At 36.2% G+C, this 21812-nt stretch overlaps 1 protein-coding gene across 7 annotated transcripts in view; it reads left to right on the top strand.

Annotated features, from left to right (window-relative positions):
* LOC5577066 (RING finger protein nhl-1) overlaps positions 1-21812 on the top strand; it is a 191440-nt gene that overhangs the window by 149770 nt on the left and 19858 nt on the right. For all 7 annotated transcript variants that reach the window (XM_021840650.1, XM_021840653.1, XM_021840651.1 and 4 more), the window contains 4 exons: positions 17-706; positions 768-927; positions 1027-1167; positions 7732-7808. In XM_021840650.1, coding sequence (XP_021696342.1) covers positions 17-706; positions 768-927; positions 1027-1167; positions 7732-7808 — 1068 coding nt within the window. The remainder of the gene's footprint in view (positions 1-16; positions 707-767; positions 928-1026; positions 1168-7731; positions 7809-21812) is intronic.

Consider the following 21812-nt stretch of genomic DNA (forward strand, 5'->3'; position numbering starts at 1 on the left):
CACTTCGTCTTTTCAGATATGGTGCCTCTTCCTCCCTGGCATCGCAACCGGCCGACCTGTCCCGCAGCCGTTCGACCCACGCTCTCAAGTCCCGAGAACCATCTCCAGACCGCAACACCGGCAGCGATAAGGATGGAGCCGCTCTCAGTTCGTGGGCTCGCTACCTGAAGAACAAGTACGGCAACCGCTCCACCAAGGACAGCAAAGACACCCCGTCCAGTTCTTCACTCTCCGCAACGTCCTCCTCGTTGGCCTCCCCGTCTACGTCATCGTCCGCGTCGTCCTCGGCAGCTGCCCGACGACTCAGCCTTGGCCTCCCCCTGCGCCAAAGCGACATCCTCAGTTCCGATGATGATTCAAAAAACGGGGTAGGCTCCCCTACCTCTCCTACGGCAACAGCAGTAGTCGGTATACCAGGGGCAGCAGGTATGTCCCCTAGGACTCAGTACCTGCAGAAGCGCCGACAGCTGTTCCAGATAGGAGGTCGGGGGAGCGAACCCGGTTCCTTCACGTGGCCCCGCGGCATCGCCGTGGGCCCGGACAATAGCATCGTGGTCGCGGACTCTTCCAACCATCGCGTCCAGGTGTTCGATTCCAACGGTATCTTCGTGAAAGAGTTTGGCCAGTACGGCAATGGGGACGGCGAGTTCGATTGCCTGGCGGGTGTTGCCGTCAACCGGATCGGACAATTCATCATAGCCGATAGGTAGGAATTCGATGCCTTCATAAGAATCCTTCAAATTTTCAAAAACTTCCGTCTTCCATAGATACAATCACCGCATTCAAGTGCTGGATCCGGCTGGACGTTTCTTGCGTTCGTTCGGTAGCCAGGGTACGGCCGATGGCAAGTTCAACTATCCGTGGGGCATCACCACCGATGCCTTAGGCTTCATCTACGTATGTGATAAGGAAAATCATCGTATTCAGGTATGACCCGATAATCTCGTTTGGTTTCGTTTTTCCCACTGTACAACGGATTACAATAATAAATCCTAACAAACCAAACACATTTCCCACAAATTGCAGGTCTTCCAATCGGACGGCACCTTCATCGGTAAATTTGGCAGCGGCGGCAAGGAGGAAGGCCAACTCGAACATCCACACTACATTGCCGTCTCCAACACGAATCGTGTCATCGTTTCCGACTCGAATAACCATCGTATTCAGGTGAGTTATGTTAGCTTTTCTTTCGGTTCGAAGCAAAGCCCGGTCGTTTTCGTCTTGAGGTGTGAAATGTTTGATTATCTCAGCGGTTTCCTTCCTGGGCTACTGTTGTGGCTTTTCCGCAAGGCAGAGTGAATCCCATAGACAAAAAAGTTTGGGAATGTCTGAACCAGTTAGATCGATGGATTACGGTAAGAAGCAGAAGAGTACACGACGTTAGGTATAAGTATGATAGGCATACGACCTCTGCAAAACATTGTTTACGTCTATCAATCTCTGGCATTCTTCGTCGAAGCAGTCGTTGACCAGTTCCAATCATATCCTGCGGATTTGTGGTCACAGTTTCATGAATAGGGTCCCATAGGCTGATGATATCTCCAGAAACGTTTGTTCTTTCTAACTGCTCGTCTAGCTGCTGCTGGTACTGGTGGTATTCTAGGTAAAACTCTAAACAAATGTTTGATCAGTTCCATGAAAAAATCCCTGAAAAACCTATCGAGAACTTTTTTTTGAAAACCAGTGAAAGATTTCGATTGAGATAAAATCTTTGAATAAATTTATGTAATTCGAATTGATTCTTGAACATACTCTGAGGATACTCATGCAGAAATTCATAATAAAATTTCTAGATAAGCAATAAGAGGATTTTTTCTAACGTCCATTATGCCTAGCATCTTTATGCCTATATGGGTACACTTGAATCAAACACCATTCCAAACCAAACAAAATCCAATGGAAAGCAAAGGAATCCATCGTAGACACGTGTCATTTGTCCCTTGTCAACGATTTTCCGGAATGGCTCTTCGTTTCGATTTCTCGATTTTCTGGTGTTTGTTTTTCCCTTGCTACCGACTGACCAGGGCCTCTTTCATGTTGGCCGGAACGACACCACTATGTATGCAGGTATCACACGCATATGTCACACCTTTATCTTGAGGTCGCCGTCAGCAAACAGACAGCACACCAGACAATTTGTGACACCCCACACAGCCAAAGGGGCCACGAAAACCGAAAATCGAAATTAGCACTACATTATCGATAGCATCGATATGTAGTGCGATGTGGCCAAGAAGGACGGAAGTGCGTGTTTTTCGATCAGCACCAGGGACCGGAGATGAACTATCAACGTCACCAGGTGCAATTATCGTTGATTGCCTGAGTCGGCGGTAGGTGAAATACGTGTTTGAAGAAGAAGCGGTTTGTGCTGTTTTGATTCGGGTTTCAAGTAGACAGATTTTGTGAGGAGAAATTGAAAATTGAAAATTGAAAATTGAAAATTGAAAATTGAAAATTGAAAATTGAAAATTGAAAATTGAAAATTGAAAATTGAAAATTGAAAATTGAAAATTGAAAATTGAAAATTGAAAATTGAAAATTGAAAATTGAAAATTGAAAATTGAAAATTGAAAATTGAAAATTGAAAATTGAAAATTGAAAATTGAAATTGAAAATTGAAAATTGAAAATTGAAAATTGAAAATTGAAAATTGAAAATTGAAAATTGAAATTGAAAATTGAAAATTGAAAATTGAAAATTGAAAATTGAAAATTGAAAATTGAAAATTGAAAATTGAAAATTGAAAATTGAAAATTGAAAATTGAATGAAAATTGAAAATTGAAAATTGAAAATTGAAAATTGAAAATTGAAAATTGAAAATTGAAAATTGAAAATTGAAAATTGAAAATTGAAAATTGAAAATTGAAAATTGAAATGAAAATTGAAAATTGAAAATTGAAAATTGAAAATTGAAAATTGAAAATTGAAAATTGAAAATTGAAAATTGAAAATTGAAAATTGAAAATTGAAAATTGAAAATTGAAAATTGAAAATTGAAAAATTGAAAATTGAAAATTGAAAATTGAAAATTGAAAATTGAAAATTGAAAATTGAAAATTGAAAATTGAAAATTGAAAATTGAAAATTGAAAATTGAAAATTGAAAATTGAAAATTGAAAATTGAAAATTGAAAATTGAAAATTGAAAATTGAAAATTGAAATTGAAAATTGAAAATTGAAAATTGAAAATTGAAAAATTGAAAATTGAAAATTGAAAATTGAAAATTGAAAATTGAAAATTGAAAATTGAAAATTGAAAATTGAAAATTGAAAATTGAAAATTGAAAATTGAAAATTGAAAATTGAAAATTGAAAATTGAAAATTGAAAATTGAAAATTGAAAATTGAAAATTGAAAATTGAAAATTGAAAATTGAAAATTGAAAATTGAAAATTGAAAATTGAAAATTGAAAATTGAAAATTGAAAATTGAAAATTGAAAATTGAAAATTGAAAATTGAAAATTGAAAATTGAAAATTGAAAATTGAAAATTGAAAATTGAAAATTGAAAATTGAAAATTGAAAATTGAAAATTGAAAATTGAAAATTGAAAATTGAAAATTGAAAATTGAAAATTGAAAATTGAAAATTGAAAATTGAAAATTGAAAATTGAAAATTGAAAATTGAAAATTGAAAATTGAAAATTGAAAATTGAAAATTGAAAATTGAAAATTGAAAATTGAAAATTGAAAATTGAAAATTGAAAATTGAAAATTGAAAATTGAAAATTGAAAATTGAAAATTGAAAATTGAAAATTGAAAATTGAAAATTGAAAATTGAAAATTGAAAATTGAAAATTGAAAATTGAAAATTGAAAATTGAAAATTGAAAATTGAAAATTGAAAATTGAAAATTGAAAATTGAAAATTGAAAATTGAAAATTGAAAATTGAAAATTGAAAATTGAAAATTGAAAATTGAAAATTGAAAATTGAAAATTGAAAATTGAAAATTGAAAATTGAAAATTGAAAATTGAAAATTGAAAATTGAAAATTGAAAATTGAAAATTGAAAATTGAAAATTGAAAATTGAAAATTGAAAATTGAAAATTGAAAATTGAAAATTGAAAATTGAAAATTGAAAATTGAAAATTGAAAATTGAAAATTGAAAATTGAAAATTGAAAATTGAAAATTGAAAATTGAAAATTGAAAATTGAAAATTGAAAATTGAAAATTGAAAATTGAAAATTGAAAATTGAAAATTGAAAATTGAAATTGAAAATTGAAAATTGAAAATTGAAAATTGAAAATTGAAAATTGAAAATTGAAAATTGAAAATTGAAAAATTGAAAATTAAAATTTTAAAAATTGAAAATTTTAAAAATTGAAAATTTTAAAAATTGAAAATTGAATATTGAAAATTACAAATTGAAAATTACAAATTGAAAATTGAAAATTAAAAATTGAAAATTGAAAATTGAAAATTGAAAATTGAAAATTGAAAATTGAAAATTGAAAGTTGAAAATTGAAAATTGAAAATTGAAAATTGAAAATTTTAAAAATTGAAAATTGAAAATTGAAAATTACAAATTGAAAATTACAAATTGAAAATTACAAATTGAAAATTACAAATTGAAAATTACAAATTGAAAATTACAAATTGAAAATTACAAATTGAAAATTACAAATTGAAAATTACAAATTGAAAATTACAAATTGAAAATTACAAATTGAAAATTACAAATTGAAAATTACAAATTGAAAATTACAAATTGAAAATTACAAATTGAAAATTACAAATTGAAAATTACAAATTGAAAATTGGTTTAAAATGGTCTAAAATGGCTCAACATGGCTAAAAATGCCTAAAAATGGCTAAAAATGGCTTAACATATCTTGAAACGGCCTAATACAGTAAGGACCCGATTTTGTCAGCCCCTCGATGAATTTTGGGCTGACAAAACGGGGAACCTGACAAAATCGGGTCATTTTATTTTGTTCCTGTTTTTCAAATTTGGCGTGTTACATGGTTGCATGGACTTTTAAAAGGGCAATGGACATGGCCGTAGCCAGTTTTTTTATCAGGGGCTCCCTCCCCCCTTATATTGGTAATATCGATTTTTAACACTTAATAAGAGGCATTGACATTGCCCCCTCTGGCTACGCCCATGCGTGCATGACATCAAACATCATCATCAATTTTAATGTAAACGTGGTAAAACATGACGGTAACAAATTTTTTGACAAATTTAAAATAGGCTGACAAAATCGGGTCAAAAAGCTGACAAAATCGGGGTAGACAAAATCGGGGGCAGACAAAACCGGGGGCTGACAAAATCGGGTCAGTAGTGTATTGCTAAAAATGGTTTAAATTGGCCTAAAATGGCTCAAAATGGCTTAACATGGCTCAAAATGGCTTAAAATAGCTCAAAATAGCCTAAAATGACTGAAAATTGCTTAAAATGGAAAAAAGGCTAAAAACAGCCTCAAATGGCTTTAAATGGTCTAAAATAGCTTAAAATGGCTTAATATGGTATAAAACGATTAAAATAGGCTCCAAATAGCTCGAAATGGTTCAGAATAACTCATAACGGCTTAAGATGGCATGAAATGGCCTAAAATAGCTTAAAAATGGCCTAAAATGACCTTCAGCGGGCTAAAATGGTTCAAAATAAATCAACATAGTTTCAAATGGTCTAAAATTGCCTAAAATGACTTAAAATGACTTCAAATGGCACAAAGTGGCTTAATATTGCTAAAAATGGTTTAAAATGGCCTAAAATGGTCCAAAATGGCTTGAAATGGTTTCAAACAGCTCAAAATGGCCTAAAATGGCTGAAAATGGATCAAAATGGCCTAATATGGCTTAAAATTGGCTTCAAATGCCTTAAATTGGCTAAAAATGGCTTAAAATATCTTATTATGGCTTAAAATGATTAAAAATAGCTCCAAACAGTTCAAAATGGCTCAGAATAGCTCAAAACGGCATAAGATGGCCTCAAAAGTCTTAAAATGGCTTGAAGTGGCCTAAAATGGCCTAAAATTGCTTGCAATGGCTTAAAATGGTTAAAAATGACTTAAAATGGCTCTTAATGCCTTCAAATTGCCTAAAATTGTCCGAAATGGCTCAAAATGACTATAAATTGCTTCAAATGGCCTGAAAATGCCTACAATTGCCTAAAATGGTCTGTAATGGCTTAAAATGGCTCAAAATGACTTGAAATGGCTCTAAATGGCTTCATATAGCCTGAAATAGCTTAAAATGGCTCGGAATTCCTTAAAATGGCTTCAAATGGCCTAAAATTGCCTAAAATTGCTTAAAATGGCTTGAAATGGACTAAAATGGCTCAAAATGACTTAACATGAATTAAAATGGCTCTAAATGGCTTCAAATGGCCTGAAATTGTCTGAAATTGCTAAAATTGGCTCGAAATAACTTAAATTGGCTTCAAATGGCCTGAAATTGCCTAAAATTGCCTAAAATTGCCTAAAATGACTTGTTATGGCTTGAAATGGCTCAAAATGACTTAAAATGGCTTTAAATGGCTCTTACCTAAAAAATAATGCGCTCTCGGGCTGGGCATTGGATACAAATAGAAAGCGTTGTGTTTGGATGGGCATCTAATTCTTCCGAAAGAGGTGCACTTTGCGAAAAAGGACCACGTGATTATTGAGCTGAAATCGAATTCAGGCTAACTTCTGCGTTCATGAGTCCTCTCAAGGCGTAGGGACAAAGCGCCCTAACTAGAGATCAGGGATTCGTGAGTTCGACTCTCACTGAGAAGACGAGTAACTTTTTCGCAAATCTTCACCTCAAATTGTTCATCTAATCCAATTGCAATTTATATGTAATGTTTAGCATTTCGGTAGTTGTAAAGGCTAAAATTGTTTTCAATATGCAAGAGACACTAAACTTCTACAAATGCGTTGTTATATCGAAATAATTCTGATGCAGGCATTGGTCTATCGTTTCTCTAAAGCATCATTAACAATCAGCCTCCGTCTCTTCAAATCAACAAATTGTATCTTCAAGGAATTTGCAATATCCAAATTCCAGGTTGGCGTGAGCCGGAAAGCAAATCTGCTACCTACGCTCTCCTGTCAGTCGAGTGTCAGGTTTCTTTCCTGACACGACGCATCCAGATGGAATCTGGATAATTTGACAATCTGATTATCTGACCGTGTCGTGTTGATTCGGGTGCAGAACATCAGCTCCAAGCAAAGCCAAACCAGAGATCTCCTCCCTCAGCAAACCAAACGGGACCGATTCCGATTGCCCCATCTTGTCCCTTCATCCTCACCTTTGGCAGCAACCCATCCACATCTGGTCAAGTTGTTGACAGCCATCGGCCTTCTGCCTCCGCATTCAAAAAAGCCAAACTATTTTCCACTCCCTTGTTGATCAACTGGCCGGAGGCATATTGCCGTGCCGTTGTGGAGAACCCTCATCATTAAGTAATACATTTACCGATTCGATTCGATGATTAGGGGCTGAAGTTTAGGGCTCATCCGGGACTGCTTTGCCCTGAAGGGTTGCGGATAGGAACTCCGCATTTTGGTCTACATGGGCCTCCTATCGATAATGCCGGATGGCGTGAAATGACTGATTGGCTTGGATGGATGAGCACCATGCTCATGGGGTGTAAGCAAGGTTCACCCCTTTTGAACTTTCTATCTGTTGTCAATTGGGGGGTTTGGAATCGTAAAGTGGATGGGTCGTTTCGGCAAAATTAGGTTAATCATTTTCAAAGACTGGCAACTGATCGGATCCAATTTTGTTTTTCAGATCTTCGACGTCAACGGTCGCGTTCTGACTACGTTCGGAAGCGAAGGCTCCGATGAAGGCCAGTTTAAGTTCCCAAGGTAAGTGGATTGTATGGAGGGTGAACATGAAATAGTAATATTGGGACTCAAAATAAACGCAAAACCGCCGGTTATTTAGACATAAATATGAAATTCTGGACAGAATTTTGACGGAATCTTGAACAGCATTCTGTCGGAATACTGAACAGGATTCTGTCGGAATCCTGAAAGAGATTCTGTCGGCATCCTGAACAGGATTCTGTTGAAATCCTGAACAAGATTCTGTCGGAATAATGAACAGGATTTCGTCGGAATCATGAACAGGATTCTCTCGGAATCCTGAACAGTATTCTGTCGGAATCTTGATCATGATTCTGTTGGAATCCTGATCAGGATTCCCTCAGAATCTTGAACTGGATTTGGTCGGAATCCTGAACAGGATTCTGTTGGATTTCTACTGACATCCTGTTCAGGATTCTACTGGAATCCTGAACAGGATTCTACTGGAATTCTGAAGAGGATTTTACTGGAATCCTGAACAGGATTCTGTTGGAATCATGAACAGGATTCTCTCGGAATCTTGAACAGTATTCTGTCGGAATCTTGAACATGAGTCTGTTGGAATCCTGACCAGGATTCCCTCAGAATCTTGAACTGGATTTGGTCGGAATCCTGAACAGGATTCTGTTGGATTTCTGAACAGATTTCTACTGACATCCTGTTCAGGATTCTACTGGAATTCTGAAGAGGATTTTACTGGAATCCTGAACAGGATTCTACTGGAATCCTGAACAGGATTCTGTTGGAATCCTGAACAGGATTCTGTCGGAATCCTGAACAGGACAGGATTCTGTCAGAATTGGAACAATGGGAACAGTTGTTATAACAACATAAATACGAATCAATTAGTTTCGGAATTATTACAAAGACCCGATGCTGGATAATGGATAATGGATGATGACATTATTTAAGAGTGGACACAAATGGATATGGATCTGCTATGGTGAACAAATTGGCCAATTGAATTATTCAAATTTAATCCCGGGAGTTTCCCTCGTCCGTAATATTTTCCTCCCGTTCTGTAGCTGCCACAAAAATGGAACAAAAAACTGATTTATCACATTCAAGCGTTAATTCAATAATTCGCCCCTGTTTTAGCGTCCCCGGATTGCTTCATTTTTGTATGAGAGCAGAGTACTGTTCCAAATAGAAAAAAAAAATGAAACGTTTTACCCATTCTTATTTGCCTTTCCATCATCCGAGAAAGCATTGCGGTCGTTGTCACCCATTTTCTTCTCTGTCAAGATGAAGCGATGATTGCTGACTTGTGCAAGCCCGAAGACATTGGCCACGGTACTTTTCAGACCGATATAATTAGAAAAAAAAATCTCCATCAAACCTGAACTCACCGGTCGTTTATAAGGCTAAGCTACATGTCTGGACAAAGTTTCAGAAAAGTATTAGGACCCATTTCGAAGTTACGCCTTTTTGAAGTTGAAGTCCTCAAATTCAAAAATAATCGATGATATTCAAACGATTAATCGTTTACCGTGATTATCAGAAAAAAATTGAAAATATAACTTGATTTAAAGTTTGTTTGTCTAGTGATTTGTAACTTCTGAGCAAGTACAATTTTTAATCACTAAATCAACCAAATTCAGAATTACGCCCTTTTTGAGGCCTAAGCATCAGAAGCACTAATTTAAAAACTAGATTGAAGAGGAATTCTAATGCAATTAATCATGTTCAAATGTTGTTGAGGACAAACTGCTATTATATTTCGCGAAAGTTAAATTACATATTTTTTTTTGTTGGCGCAAGAGCTACACAACATTACGGAGCCAATTTTATTTTATTATGAATTGTGAAATATTGTTTATAGTAGAATGTTCTGGATAACTAGGTAAACAAGACTGTAATTTGATTCAAGCATTACTTTAGTAACTTTAGCTTACGATCGTGTGTCTATGGGAACGTATGTAGGAATTAAGAACACATTTGTATGATATATAGAAAAATCCTAAAAAATGGTCCGTATCGACATTTTAGCATGAAAAAAGGGTTTTCTCGGTTCTCGTCGATTATAGATGCTCGATGTCTTCAGAAAAGTTATTCGTCATAGAGTTTTTAATCTTTTAAGAAACAATAGGAATAGGGTGGCTTAAATTTAGGTATACATTTTGACTCACACTTTTTTGTTTGATGGAATTTCTTCATTAAGTTGCATATGAAAAAGTTGAAGATCTAACTAAAACCTACAACTTTGCTGAGGCCAGCACGTCTTTAAGTTAAAAATCTATTATTGAGTTACAGGCGAATTTGGAGTTTTTAAGTCTGTGAATTTTCTATATTTACAAAAATGACATTCTCACAACTTTTGCAGCAAAGTTTGCCTAATATATAGCCTTACAAAAGTCACTACAATAAATTTTTTTCATCGAACCAACTCTATGAGTTATGGACGTCTAAAGATTTCATAGTTTTGCACTTAAATTTTCATATAATTTCAAATTCACGAGAATAACAAACTTGCAATGTTGAGCAAAAATATGTTAAAATACTTTCTCTGCTACTCTTCTGAAGACCACATTCACGAAAAACTAAAACCGCAAAAGTTAGACCAAAACATCTTTTTTTTCGGGTCCACCCGATTCACTTAGATCAAATGAAGAGTTATATCAAAAGTGTCTTCGACAAAGTTATTCACAATAACATTTTCTAAAAGTTTGCACAAATTCTATCAAACAAAAAAATTTGAATCAAAATTTTTGCCTAAATAAATATTCAATTGTTTTCTTAGAAGATGCAAAACTCAATTACAAATAGCTTCGCTAAAGAATTCGAACGTCTTATTTCGTCGAGAACAGAGGAAACACTTTTTTCCTGCTAAAATGTCGATTTGGACCATTGTGGATTGTCACACTTCTGCCCTTAGCTCTAAAACGCATGGAATAAGAGGTTTGATATATTTGGCAAAGTTTTTCTTTACAAATTTTTCATATTTTGATCGGGCGAAGGATTTTACTAGAGTTTTGATGATTTCAACTAAGGATGTATGGAAAAATCAAAATGCGAAATTTTCGTACATACAGTGCATGATTTTTTTCCGAGATGGTGTGGAAGCATAGAGGTCTTCAAAACATATTAAAATACTGGATGTCAAGGAATTTCACTGAACGATAAATATTTCTAGTTCATTTTCTTTAATATGATGTTAATCGCAAAAAAATTAAACTTTTTTTTGAATCTCTACAGGGTTACCTCTGAACGTCATTCCTCTGTGTTCCTCCCCTACAAAAGTATATTCATAACATATCTCGCTACAGTTTGAAGGCGCCACCAAGTTTTCGTACAAAGTGAACTTATGGGACACTTCTTCTTCTTCTTCTACTTGGCATTAACGTTCCCATTGCGACAGAGCCTGCTTCTCAGCTTAGTGTACTTTCGATCACTTCCACAGTTATTAACTGAGAGCTTTCTTTGCCAAAGTTGCCATTTTCGCATTCGTATATCGTGTGGCAGGTACGATGATACTCTTTGCTCAGGGAAATCAAGGAAATTTCCATTACGAAAAGATCCTGGAATCTAACCCAGACACCTTCAGCATGGCTTTGCTTCGTAGCCGCGGACTCAAACCACTCGGCTAAGGAAGGCCCCTATGGGACACTCTTAAGTAGAAGTATAACAAAATCATTCAGAACAAAGTTAGCCACATGATCAAACTGGCTCCATAATGTCTGAAAGCGCTTGAGCCTTAGATACCTCGGAAATTCTTTAATAAAACTTATCATCGACAACATTTGCACATTCCGAAATTCCTCGTGGATTTCAATCGTAATTCTTTCATGATTCCATCAAGTATTCTCCAGAAATTTAATCCAGATTTTGTCCAGTGCTTTAATTAGGAATTTCTGTAAAAACTCCTGTCGAAAGTTTTATTAGGAGTTTCTCTAAGGATTCCATTAGGAGATGATTCCATCAGAAGTTCCTTCAAGAATTTAGGATTTCCTCCAGGGATTCTATCAGTAGTACCTGTAGGGCTTCCATCAGAGTTCTTCTGAGGATTTCAACAGGAGTTCCAGAGATTCCACCTGTAATCCAGAGATCAGGAGTTGCTCAAGAGATCACATCAGGAGTTCCTCATGGGATTCTGTCAGGATTTCTTCTGGGAATATCATAAGGAGTTCCCCTAAGGATTTCCTTCAGAAATCTTATAAGAATTTTCTCCAAGAATTTCATCAGGAATTCCTATAGAGTAGACTGGCCCTTAAACAAAAAAGTTGAAAAACTCAACGGGGCACTTCTTAGATATGTGCCTTAGGGTAAGAAAAAAGCTCTCTCAAAATGTCAACTCATTTGGTTGCTCCCCCAGCTGGCGCATGCAATTTGAAGTTTGTATGGAGTATTTGTTTCAAATATATTGAACATTGACCCTATGCCACTGTTTCGTGTCATAGACTAATAAATAGCGTTCAATTGAGCCCAGAATGACAAATTCACTAGTTGATACCCTAAAGAACATAGTTGCAGAACGTTGTTTCTGGTTTTAAGCTTATTTTAATTAACCTTTCAGTAGTTGAAAGTTAGGCTTAGATCAGCACTCTCGTACAGTCACATATATGCATGCACCTTGTACCGCAACTCGCCCAGCGTCATAGGTGGCTATGATGCGCTTAGTGGCTACCACTCAGCTTTGTTGAAGAAATACCAAGCATTATTGCAAATCTACTTCAGATAGTTAAAACATCAACTTTCTCAATTTTAATCATCATACAACCTTCTACAATATTGTTCGCTATGGTATCAAGTAGTGTTTTTGACATTCTGGGTTCAATTGAACGCGATCAACAATTTTCCTGAGCCAAACAGGAGATGATGTGCTGTTTCCCATATGTGTGAGCTGAAAACCCCATATTAACTTCAATTCAATTGCGCCAGCTTATGGAACGACTGAATGAGCTGAAATTTTCAGGAAGTCTTGCTCTAACCCTAAGAAATAATCCTAGGGGGTGCCCCGTGTAATTATACAACTTTATTTTTCTCCCATACTGAGCTGGGCCAGTCTACTATAGAGATTACATCAGAAATTCTTCTAGAGATTTCTTTAGAAGTTCCTTCAGAGATTCTACCTGAAACTCCTTCAGTGATTGTATCAGAAGTTCTTCCGGAGATTACATTTGAAGTTCCTCCGGGTATTCCATAAGAAGTTCCTTTAAAGATTTCTTCTGGAATTCCTTCAAAGGATTCTATTAGGACTTCTAATTGGGATTCCATCAAGAGTTCCTTCAGAGTTTTCACCTGGAATTCCTCTAGGAATTTTATCAGGAATTCCTGTAGGGATTCCATCAGGGAATTTTCTAGGGATTTCATAAGGAGTTCCTCCAAGAAACTTCATCAGAAATGCTTCTAGGAAAACATCAAAAGTTCCTCCAGGGATTCATATAGGGATTCATTCAGGGATTCCACCTGTAATTTATGCAGGGGTGCTTCCAGAAATTCCTCCAGAGTTTCCATAAAGAGCTCCTTCAAAGATTCCACCTGGATTTCCTCCAGAGATAATATCAGGGGTATTTTAAATGATAGGTGAAATATCGGCAACGCAGTCTTTTTTGTTGAAAACGAGTTTTATTATGTTACCCGACGTTTCGACGCAGGAATGGCGTCTTCTTCAGGGGAAAAATGATACGTTCGTTTTGTTTCTAGGCTTGTGGCCAGCTTTAACTGTCAAGTGGAATAATTTTTGGTACATGACTCTATTTAAATGAATTTAAATGAATTTAGGATATTTCAAGCTACTTTTCATCAATCATTGAAAATACAGTCGGACTCTCAGCAGAAACCCCAGGAAACTATCCATGAATTATACTGATATTTGCTTAGAGGATTGAACAAAGCATTTTTCTGAGTGCCTCAAGGTTGAACCCTTAAAGCAGCACCTGGAAAACCGTTTTGGAAAATTTCTGGAAAAATCATGGAGCAATATCTTTAACAATCCTTGAAGGAATCACTAAATAAAAATCACTGGAGTATTTCCCAGAGAATTTCCTATTGAACTTTTTTTTAACATATTTCTGAAAGAACTTTTGAAGCAATCCTTGATGGAGGTCCTAGAGGATTGACTTATGTTATTCTTGGTGCATTCCTTGGAAGAAATCCGGAAAGGATTTGATGGATAAATATCTTTAGGTAGCCTCGGCGGAATTTCTGGTAGACATTTGAAGGAATACCTGAACAAAGCACAGGGCTCTTTGGGTTCCTTCAGAGATACCAGAAGATTTTTTTTAAGAAAACACTGATGAAATTCATAAATGAGTTTGATTAAGATTGCCTAAAAAAATCCCCGGAGGATAACCTGGAGAATCTCTTAAAAAAATGCTAGCGGAATCTCTAAAAGAATTCCCGGTGGAATCCCATGGGAGAAGTTTTGGTGAGTTTAGTAGCAGTATTTCTTGTGGAACCCCAGAAGACTTAATGGTAAAATCCTTGGAGAGATTCTTGGTAGAATCCTTGGAGGAATTCCTTGATAAATCTTTGGAGAAATTCTGGGTGGAATTCCTGGAGTAAATCTTACGTGACCTTATATCCCTCCCAACCCCCACCTCCGTAGGACTTATGAGGGCGTCGCTGAGTCGGTGGCCTCTCATTGAGTAAGTGCTGCATCAGTATTTCCTTCCTCTATCCCAAGTTACGGTTAAGATGGACGTGGCCAGGAATGGCACTACTCATGCTTTTGGTAATATTGTTCAAGATTGGGCCAAGGTTTACTCCCCAGCCTTGCTAGTATCCAATCTACGAAGTATACCGTAACTACGCTAACGCTATGAATTTGTCGAGGAATCCCTAGAGAAATTTTTGGAAGAATTTGTGATGTGATTCCTGGAGTAATGCGTGATGGAATCCTTGGAACTGACTCCTAGGGGAATTCCAGGAAGAATCTTTGAATAAATTGTTATAGACATCTCTTGAGGAATTCTTGGAGACAGCTTTGGAGTAAGCCCTGAAGAATTATTCAAAAATTCACCTGAGGATTGATCTTTGCAGGATTAAATGGAATTCTAAGTATTTTGTAGAGGAATATTGGAAAGAATCTCTGGGAGAATGCTTGGATGAATACCAGAAGGTATGCATGAAAGGTATGCCTGAAAGATTTTTTCCGGAAGAATTTCTGGTTGAATCTGCAGTTAAATGTCTAGAGAAATTATCATTAAAATTCCTGGAAGAATCCCTAGAATCTCTAGGAATACCTGGAAAAACCCCAAGAGAAAACCACTAAAATGTTCTGGATAGAATATTTGGAGAAATCCTCATAGCCTTTCCTATATCGATGACTGTTCACAATAATCCCCGACAGAGGCCCCTCATAATTTAAACGCTTTGCCTGAATAATTTGTTTTTATTATAACTGGAATTCCTCATCAATATCTATATCTTTCGGTACATAAATTTGAAAAATTCTACTCTTTCCAAAAAAATATAGACGTAGGGTCAGTGTTCCCTTAGTAGACAGTCCCCTATAGTCGCACTAGTGGCTTTTTAAGGCCGTTTTGCTATAAATCGTTGCAAAGCAATTTTTGACATGAAGGTCATCTAAGTACCACTGATACACAGTTCGATTTTGTTCTAAAAATGATCGAAATTTTGCTTAAAATTTTAGCTCCTTTGCACCTATTGATCCTATAGTAGCACTACTAACAGAAATTATTTTTATAGACAAAATAATTGATGAATTAAGAACTTTTCATCAAACGAAAGCTTTTGTTCCATACTTTAACCTTCCAGTCGTCGCGCAGTTGGCCACCGTCAGAACCACCACGCTGCTTTTGTGCACGAAAAGCGAGGTTTTTCAACAATGTTGTACAAAATGCAACAGCGTGACGACTGAAGTGTTAAAGGATATATATAAATCTTTTGCAAAAATACGATTTTGATTTGTATTTTGCCTACACCGTGAAGCTAGTGCTACTTTTGAAACAGAAATTTGAAATAGTGCTACTTTAGGCACATGTGTTCCTATAGTGGCACAAGCGATAATATATACAAACATATGTGTTTTCGTAGTTTTCATATTCTTTGCACAAACCCTTTTATCTAGCTTGCAGATGATGTAAAAATAATGCCGCTGTCTTTATTTTTCGATTTTATAAGAATATTTGTTCTTAGCTTTGCGGCTATTGGTACATCGACCCTATATCCACAGTAGGGTGCGGCTTATTTTTCAAAACTACTCAAAACCAAAAATTCGTATGCTCTACTGAATTCTAATCACATTAGAAGAGAAACCTCAAAATCTGAGCCAAAAATATTAAAATTAGAGGTAGCGCAAGCGTCTTTAAGGTAAATTTTCAGGTTATGAAAAATGACCTTCAGTGAAGTAAACATAACTTTGTTATTTTTAAACCGATTTTGAAACTTTTAGCATCAATACCTTTAAAATTAAATTTATGAAAACTCTTTAGAACACCAAATTTGTCTAAAATCAAAAATAGTTTGAGTTACAAGTAATTTATTCAAAATTTTTACTCATTTTTCTAAAAAATTCAACTTTGTTTGACCATAACTTCATGATTACTCAACCGATTCCAAATCTTTTTACATGATTTTGAAGCTAATTCAATTGATTTTAAACCTTTCATACATCACATTTACTAAAAAATGTCTTGACCAAGTTTTACAGCAAAAACTGAACAAAAACATGATTTTTTAACGAGAAATGCCAGTTTTTTTTAATTTTTTGCCAGTTAAATATTATCTCTTAAGCGGAAACTGGTTTTTCTCATTTGTTTAACCTTTGTGAATGACTTTGCAACAATTTTTAAAAAAAATTCTGCAACAAAAATATTTTTGCGTATGTAATAATATATATGCACTATTCAACTCGTAATTAAGGCAAGATGCTTTATAAATTTAAGTTTAATAGAAAAAAATGCAATTTTCGGCGAAAGAAACTTAAATAATCAATAGAAATTTGTTTTTTGACGTTGGATAACGTCTTACGGCAACATACTGGGGTACAATTTTGAAAAACGAAAAATCGCTCGCGTCACGAAAAGTGGTTAGATTTTGACTGTTAATAACATACTAACACCCGCATAGATTTTCAAGATTCTTGCACCAATGGATTGGAAATCTTTCTACGAATCTACTCCAATACTGAAAACTATTGATTTCCATGAGTAAACTATTAAAAAATTGGTAAATATCGAGGCATGTCTTATTTTTCATAGAAAAGCAAATTTTTCTTGCTGTTATAAGGCTTTGACGTTTTGAAGTTTACATGTACCGTAATATCGGGTGAAATTGATCGTTTTTCATGGTTTTTATTGTCTGTTTTCAGTAATATTTAAAATGCCAAACAACTGAATGCAGGAAAACAAGTACGACGGTCCGCCTCTTTGGCTCATGTGCCAAAATTTTCTAACAAATATGTTTTTAGTGCTAGAAATCATCCCTTACATAAAAATCGGGGAATCCCATTTCGGGGTGAAATTGATCACTTGTCAATGCGATTATTGCTATATTTTGAAACGACTCTACATAATGAATATGAGCTCCCCGCATCCGAATATGGTTGCTAAATTCTTAATAGTACAATATTTAAAGAAATAATCATTTATTAAGAAAATCCCTGATATTTAACAGAAATTTAATTATTTCAACCTTAAAGCTCATACTAATTGGTAAGAATTTCAAAGGTGAAATCGGGCTCGGGGATATATTTTAAGCATCCTTTCAAACTTAACTTACTTTGAATAATCCCGTTGTCGTCGTCGCTACCTACATGTAAATGCATGTTAGAGCGATCATAGTATCAACTTGTCAAACAAAGAGCTAAAACTAATCAGCAACAGCTTTGTTGATGTTTTGATTTGTCTGCTGGATGTCCTTCGGCATGATGCTGGCACGCTTGGCGTGGATCGCGCAGAGGTTGGTATCCTCAAACAAACCGATCAGTTAGGCCACTCGCTTCCTGCAGGACCATGACAGCCGAGCTCAGGAATCGCAGATTTGCCTCTACATTTCCCCGGATACCACGACGAAGCAGAAGAAGTTCTTCATGATGCGGAACTGCTTCCAGTATCAAAATGAGATCATGCCAATCATCGTGACTGGCAACTTTAACATCGATTTGAGTAAAGAGGAGAACATGGAGTTCGCGGACTTCATAGAGAAGTACCTCAAACTGGCTTCGGAAACCACTAGAGCAACCAATCTTAGTGGACCATGCGTGGAGCTAAGGTTCAGCCGGAATATTTGTTTGGGGAGCAAGGTTACCGCTCATGCTTATTCTTCCATCGACCGATTCTATCGGTCTATCGAAACCAACCAAATAATAACACACAATGTCCATAATAGGTCAGAATTGATATGCCACAAAAAGAACAAAAATTGATTTTTATCAATAGAAATCTTTCATAAGCTCGTGACGATCTCAAGCCAGGAAATAGAAGAATCTAACGTTATCCAACGTTAACTTGGCGGTTGTATCTCGGAAACAACCTCTTACTTTTTTTTCATTGAATAATCATGTTTTTGGGTAGTTTTTGTTGAATAACTAAGTCAAAACCATTCTTTAGAAAAATGTGATGTATGAACAATTTAAAAACAAATAAATTTGCTTCAAAAACATGAAAAAAGATTCGGAATCGATTTAGTAATTATGAAGTTATGGTCAAACAAAAATGATTTTTTTAGTAAAATGAGGAAAAATTTGGATAAAGTATTTTTAACTAAGACTAGTTTTGATTTTAGACAAATTCGATGTTCTACAAAGTTTGTACAAATTAAATTTTGAAGGTATTTATGCTTAAAGTTTCAAAATCGGTTGAAAAATTACAAAGTTATATTTATTTCACTGAAGGTCATTTTTCAAACTTGATAATTCACCTTCAAGACGCTTTCGCTACCGCTAAATGTTAATATTTTTGGCTCATATTTTGAGGTTTCTTTTTTGATGTGATTAGAATTCAGTAGAGCATACGAATTTTTGGTTTTGAGAACTTTTGAAAAATAAGCCGCACCCTAATCCACAGCCACAGAACTCGTAAAAATGACAATCATTAATCCACTAGACTTGCTGAGATCATTTGAAACATGCATCACAATATTGTTGCTGCAACGAACTTTGATAGTCGGTCGAATGATTGCATCAACATAAATCAGTTTGACTAACTTGGGGCGAAGTCAATGTTGGTCAAACCGTTTGAGCGTCTATGGGCTGCATAAGTCATAGAAAACGACTGGTGAGCACAAAGTGTATAGTTTTTTTTCTGATAATAACGGTTCGAGGAGCACAGTGATTGGCGCCTTTCTCGGTTCTTCAGCAGAGGTGTATGACCTTGTTTGGAGTCAAATGGGGCGGAAGTCGTTGCCAAAAAGTAATATGAAGAAGAACGAAACGGGGTGGAAAAGATTGTTTGCCAAAGTTGGCTCTGCGGGCGGAAATTCAATAAAGGGCACAAGACAGGGAATTACATTTGCATTTTTTTTTTTCGAAGAGATCTACGACCTAGAGGTTGGTGGAAAGGTACCGGGGGTGGTATCCAGGTGAGGTCAGCAATTTCCGGCATCTTTTTTGCATGCTTTCCGGTATGTGTGCCCTCTTTCTCTTTCTCTGTTGGTAGCGCGAGGAAATGGCCCCGTTTTGGGATACGGGAAATATTAAAAATTGAATTACAATTCCAAGCTTCGTGAGTTATGGGCTACCTCAGGGAGAGAAATCAGTATCGGATTTCGCATTTCTTGTTTGAACCAAGGTGCTGATTGTTATTGTGAAATGGAAAGAGGTGAAAAGCCGCTCCAATCACTTCATTTATCGTTTGCTTCAATTATCGTTAATCCCACTTGAAGGACACCTTGAAATCCTATCGGTACGATAAAACCGGCTTACATACAATCAATTTATGTAGTCTAAGGCTCTCACGAGATTTGTTCGGCTCGGAACGATTAATGGGAACACGGGCTTTGAAATTTTTCGATTCCTCTACCAAATTGCCTTTCGATGTAGAGTCAATCGGTGGTTTACATGTGAGTTGTTCGGGTACAGGAAGGTTTAAATGCCATTCAGTTGATTTTTTCTTCGAGCTCCAAAAATATAATTTAAGTTCAATTTTCATCTCGCATGAGCCCTAGATACTTAATTTTATCTGACTAATTTATTCGAATCCCTCTCATCGTGACAACATGTCTAATAGAAAGTTTTAAATAAGTCATTTTTTGTCATAGGTGACTTTAAAAATATTAGAGCTCAAAATTTTTAATTATTCGGTGAATGACAATAGATTTGAAAAAAAAAACCTGGAAACTATGTATGAAATCAAGCAAAGTAATATCTCAAACATATACCACTTTGATTCCAAATCAGTCATAACCCACGCACGAAGACGGCAGCAACTAAGACAACGTGTGCCATTTTTTTCCATCCCTAAGCCGGGAACCAATACGCTCTGCGTGTTAACGAGCAAAAGCTGCTTAAGACTCTCTTCTATACACAGCAAACGTACGAGTCATGCCGGCTTCATCGCTTTGACACACACAGCTTTCCTATTTCTCCCACATCCCCCACCACACTGCATGTGACACCAGATGGATGGAATCGAAATTGATTTTCTCCCTTTCGCCATTCAAACATATTCCGGTAGGTAGGTATTGACTTCCACCTATCACCCAATGCGAGCTCTCTCTCTTTCCCCCAAAAGTTGAAATGATGGAACGTTCCAATCAAAGGTCTGATCGGTTCCAGCCCCCACCTCCCTCCGAACGAAACGCCAGTCAACGGAAGAGAATCCCCCCGCTTAGCGAGGAATCGTTGGGGCTCTAGATGTAAAACGCACCATCGAAACCCCAATCCAATGTTTGCGTTTAGTAATTGCGAGCTTATATGTGCTACTTCCCTGTAAACCCAACAGGCATAAAGTTTTCGACCATATTTAGAGTCAAAATTGAATTTTTCCTTAGGGGGAAGCATATTACTCCGTCTTCTCCTAGATGCGGGAGGCGATAGAAAACAATATCCTTCGACATTCAGCCAAAAGCGGTTGGTGTGGCCGGTGAAGCTAAATAAGGGGCGAGCTTTAAGAGGCAGGGTGCAGTTACTGACATAGAAGCTGAGAAATTACTCATGATAAAGTTATACCCCGAGAAAAGCGTCCATGGTATGGTGGTGGTGGTGGTGGTACCTTGCAATAGCAAATATTGTAGTTCCGTCGTCTTTTCTTACTGTTCGACGCCAGGTGCCACCGGAGAAAACTTTATGAGAGTGACTAATGTCAGTCAGTCAGTTGGTTCTAATTGCGATTTTGACGCTAGATTTCGTTTCATTAAACGCTCGATGTGTTCTGTGTTCCGGTTGAAAACTACTGAGTGCTAGGGGAGGTGACGACAAGAGTTTTACAACGGGAAATCCTGTTAAGGGTTTCTTGTAGATTTCTAAGGATAGTTATGATTTTTTAGTACAAAAACTCACAACTATCGATATACAATCAAGGAAGGCTAGCTGACTAAGTGAAAGCTAGAAGATTCAGCAAATTTTTGTCCGGTATTTAAATTGATACAAACTTGGCCTTTTTTCCATTTGTCAGGAAAATTTGTCAATTGTATTTGTTATATATCAAGCAAGAATGATAAGCTCTCCTCTGGGAGATTCTTGATGAGGATGTAAAAAATTCCATCATTGACAGGGGTTTTCATATGTTTGAATTTTTAAAGTTTCCACTTCTTTCAAATCAGTTCCCCTCATTCTACTCGAGGTTTCAGGATTCAAGATAAAAGTTTGAAATCTACGTTTAAAAGAGAAAACGGCCAATAGGATTTGAGTTGTTATTGAGTGTTTTTTATTCTTTCAATAAGGACTATCACACCGTATGTGAAATCAGAGGTGATTCCATCTGGACCAGCGCTTTTTTTGAAAGCGCTTCCTTTCATGGCAAAGTAAAATTCCTCTGTAGAAATAGGATCCATCCACTACTACCATCTGGAATACATTTGGCCATCTGAAATTCGGTGATAATAGTTTCCTCTTGTTGAGAGTACATCTCTTGAAGGGTGTCCGGCCATTTGGCCGTTTGG

This window comes from Aedes aegypti, chromosome 2 (assembly GCF_002204515.2).
Source record: "Aedes aegypti strain LVP_AGWG chromosome 2, AaegL5.0 Primary Assembly, whole genome shotgun sequence".
NCBI lineage: Eukaryota > Metazoa > Arthropoda > Insecta > Diptera > Culicidae > Aedes > Aedes aegypti.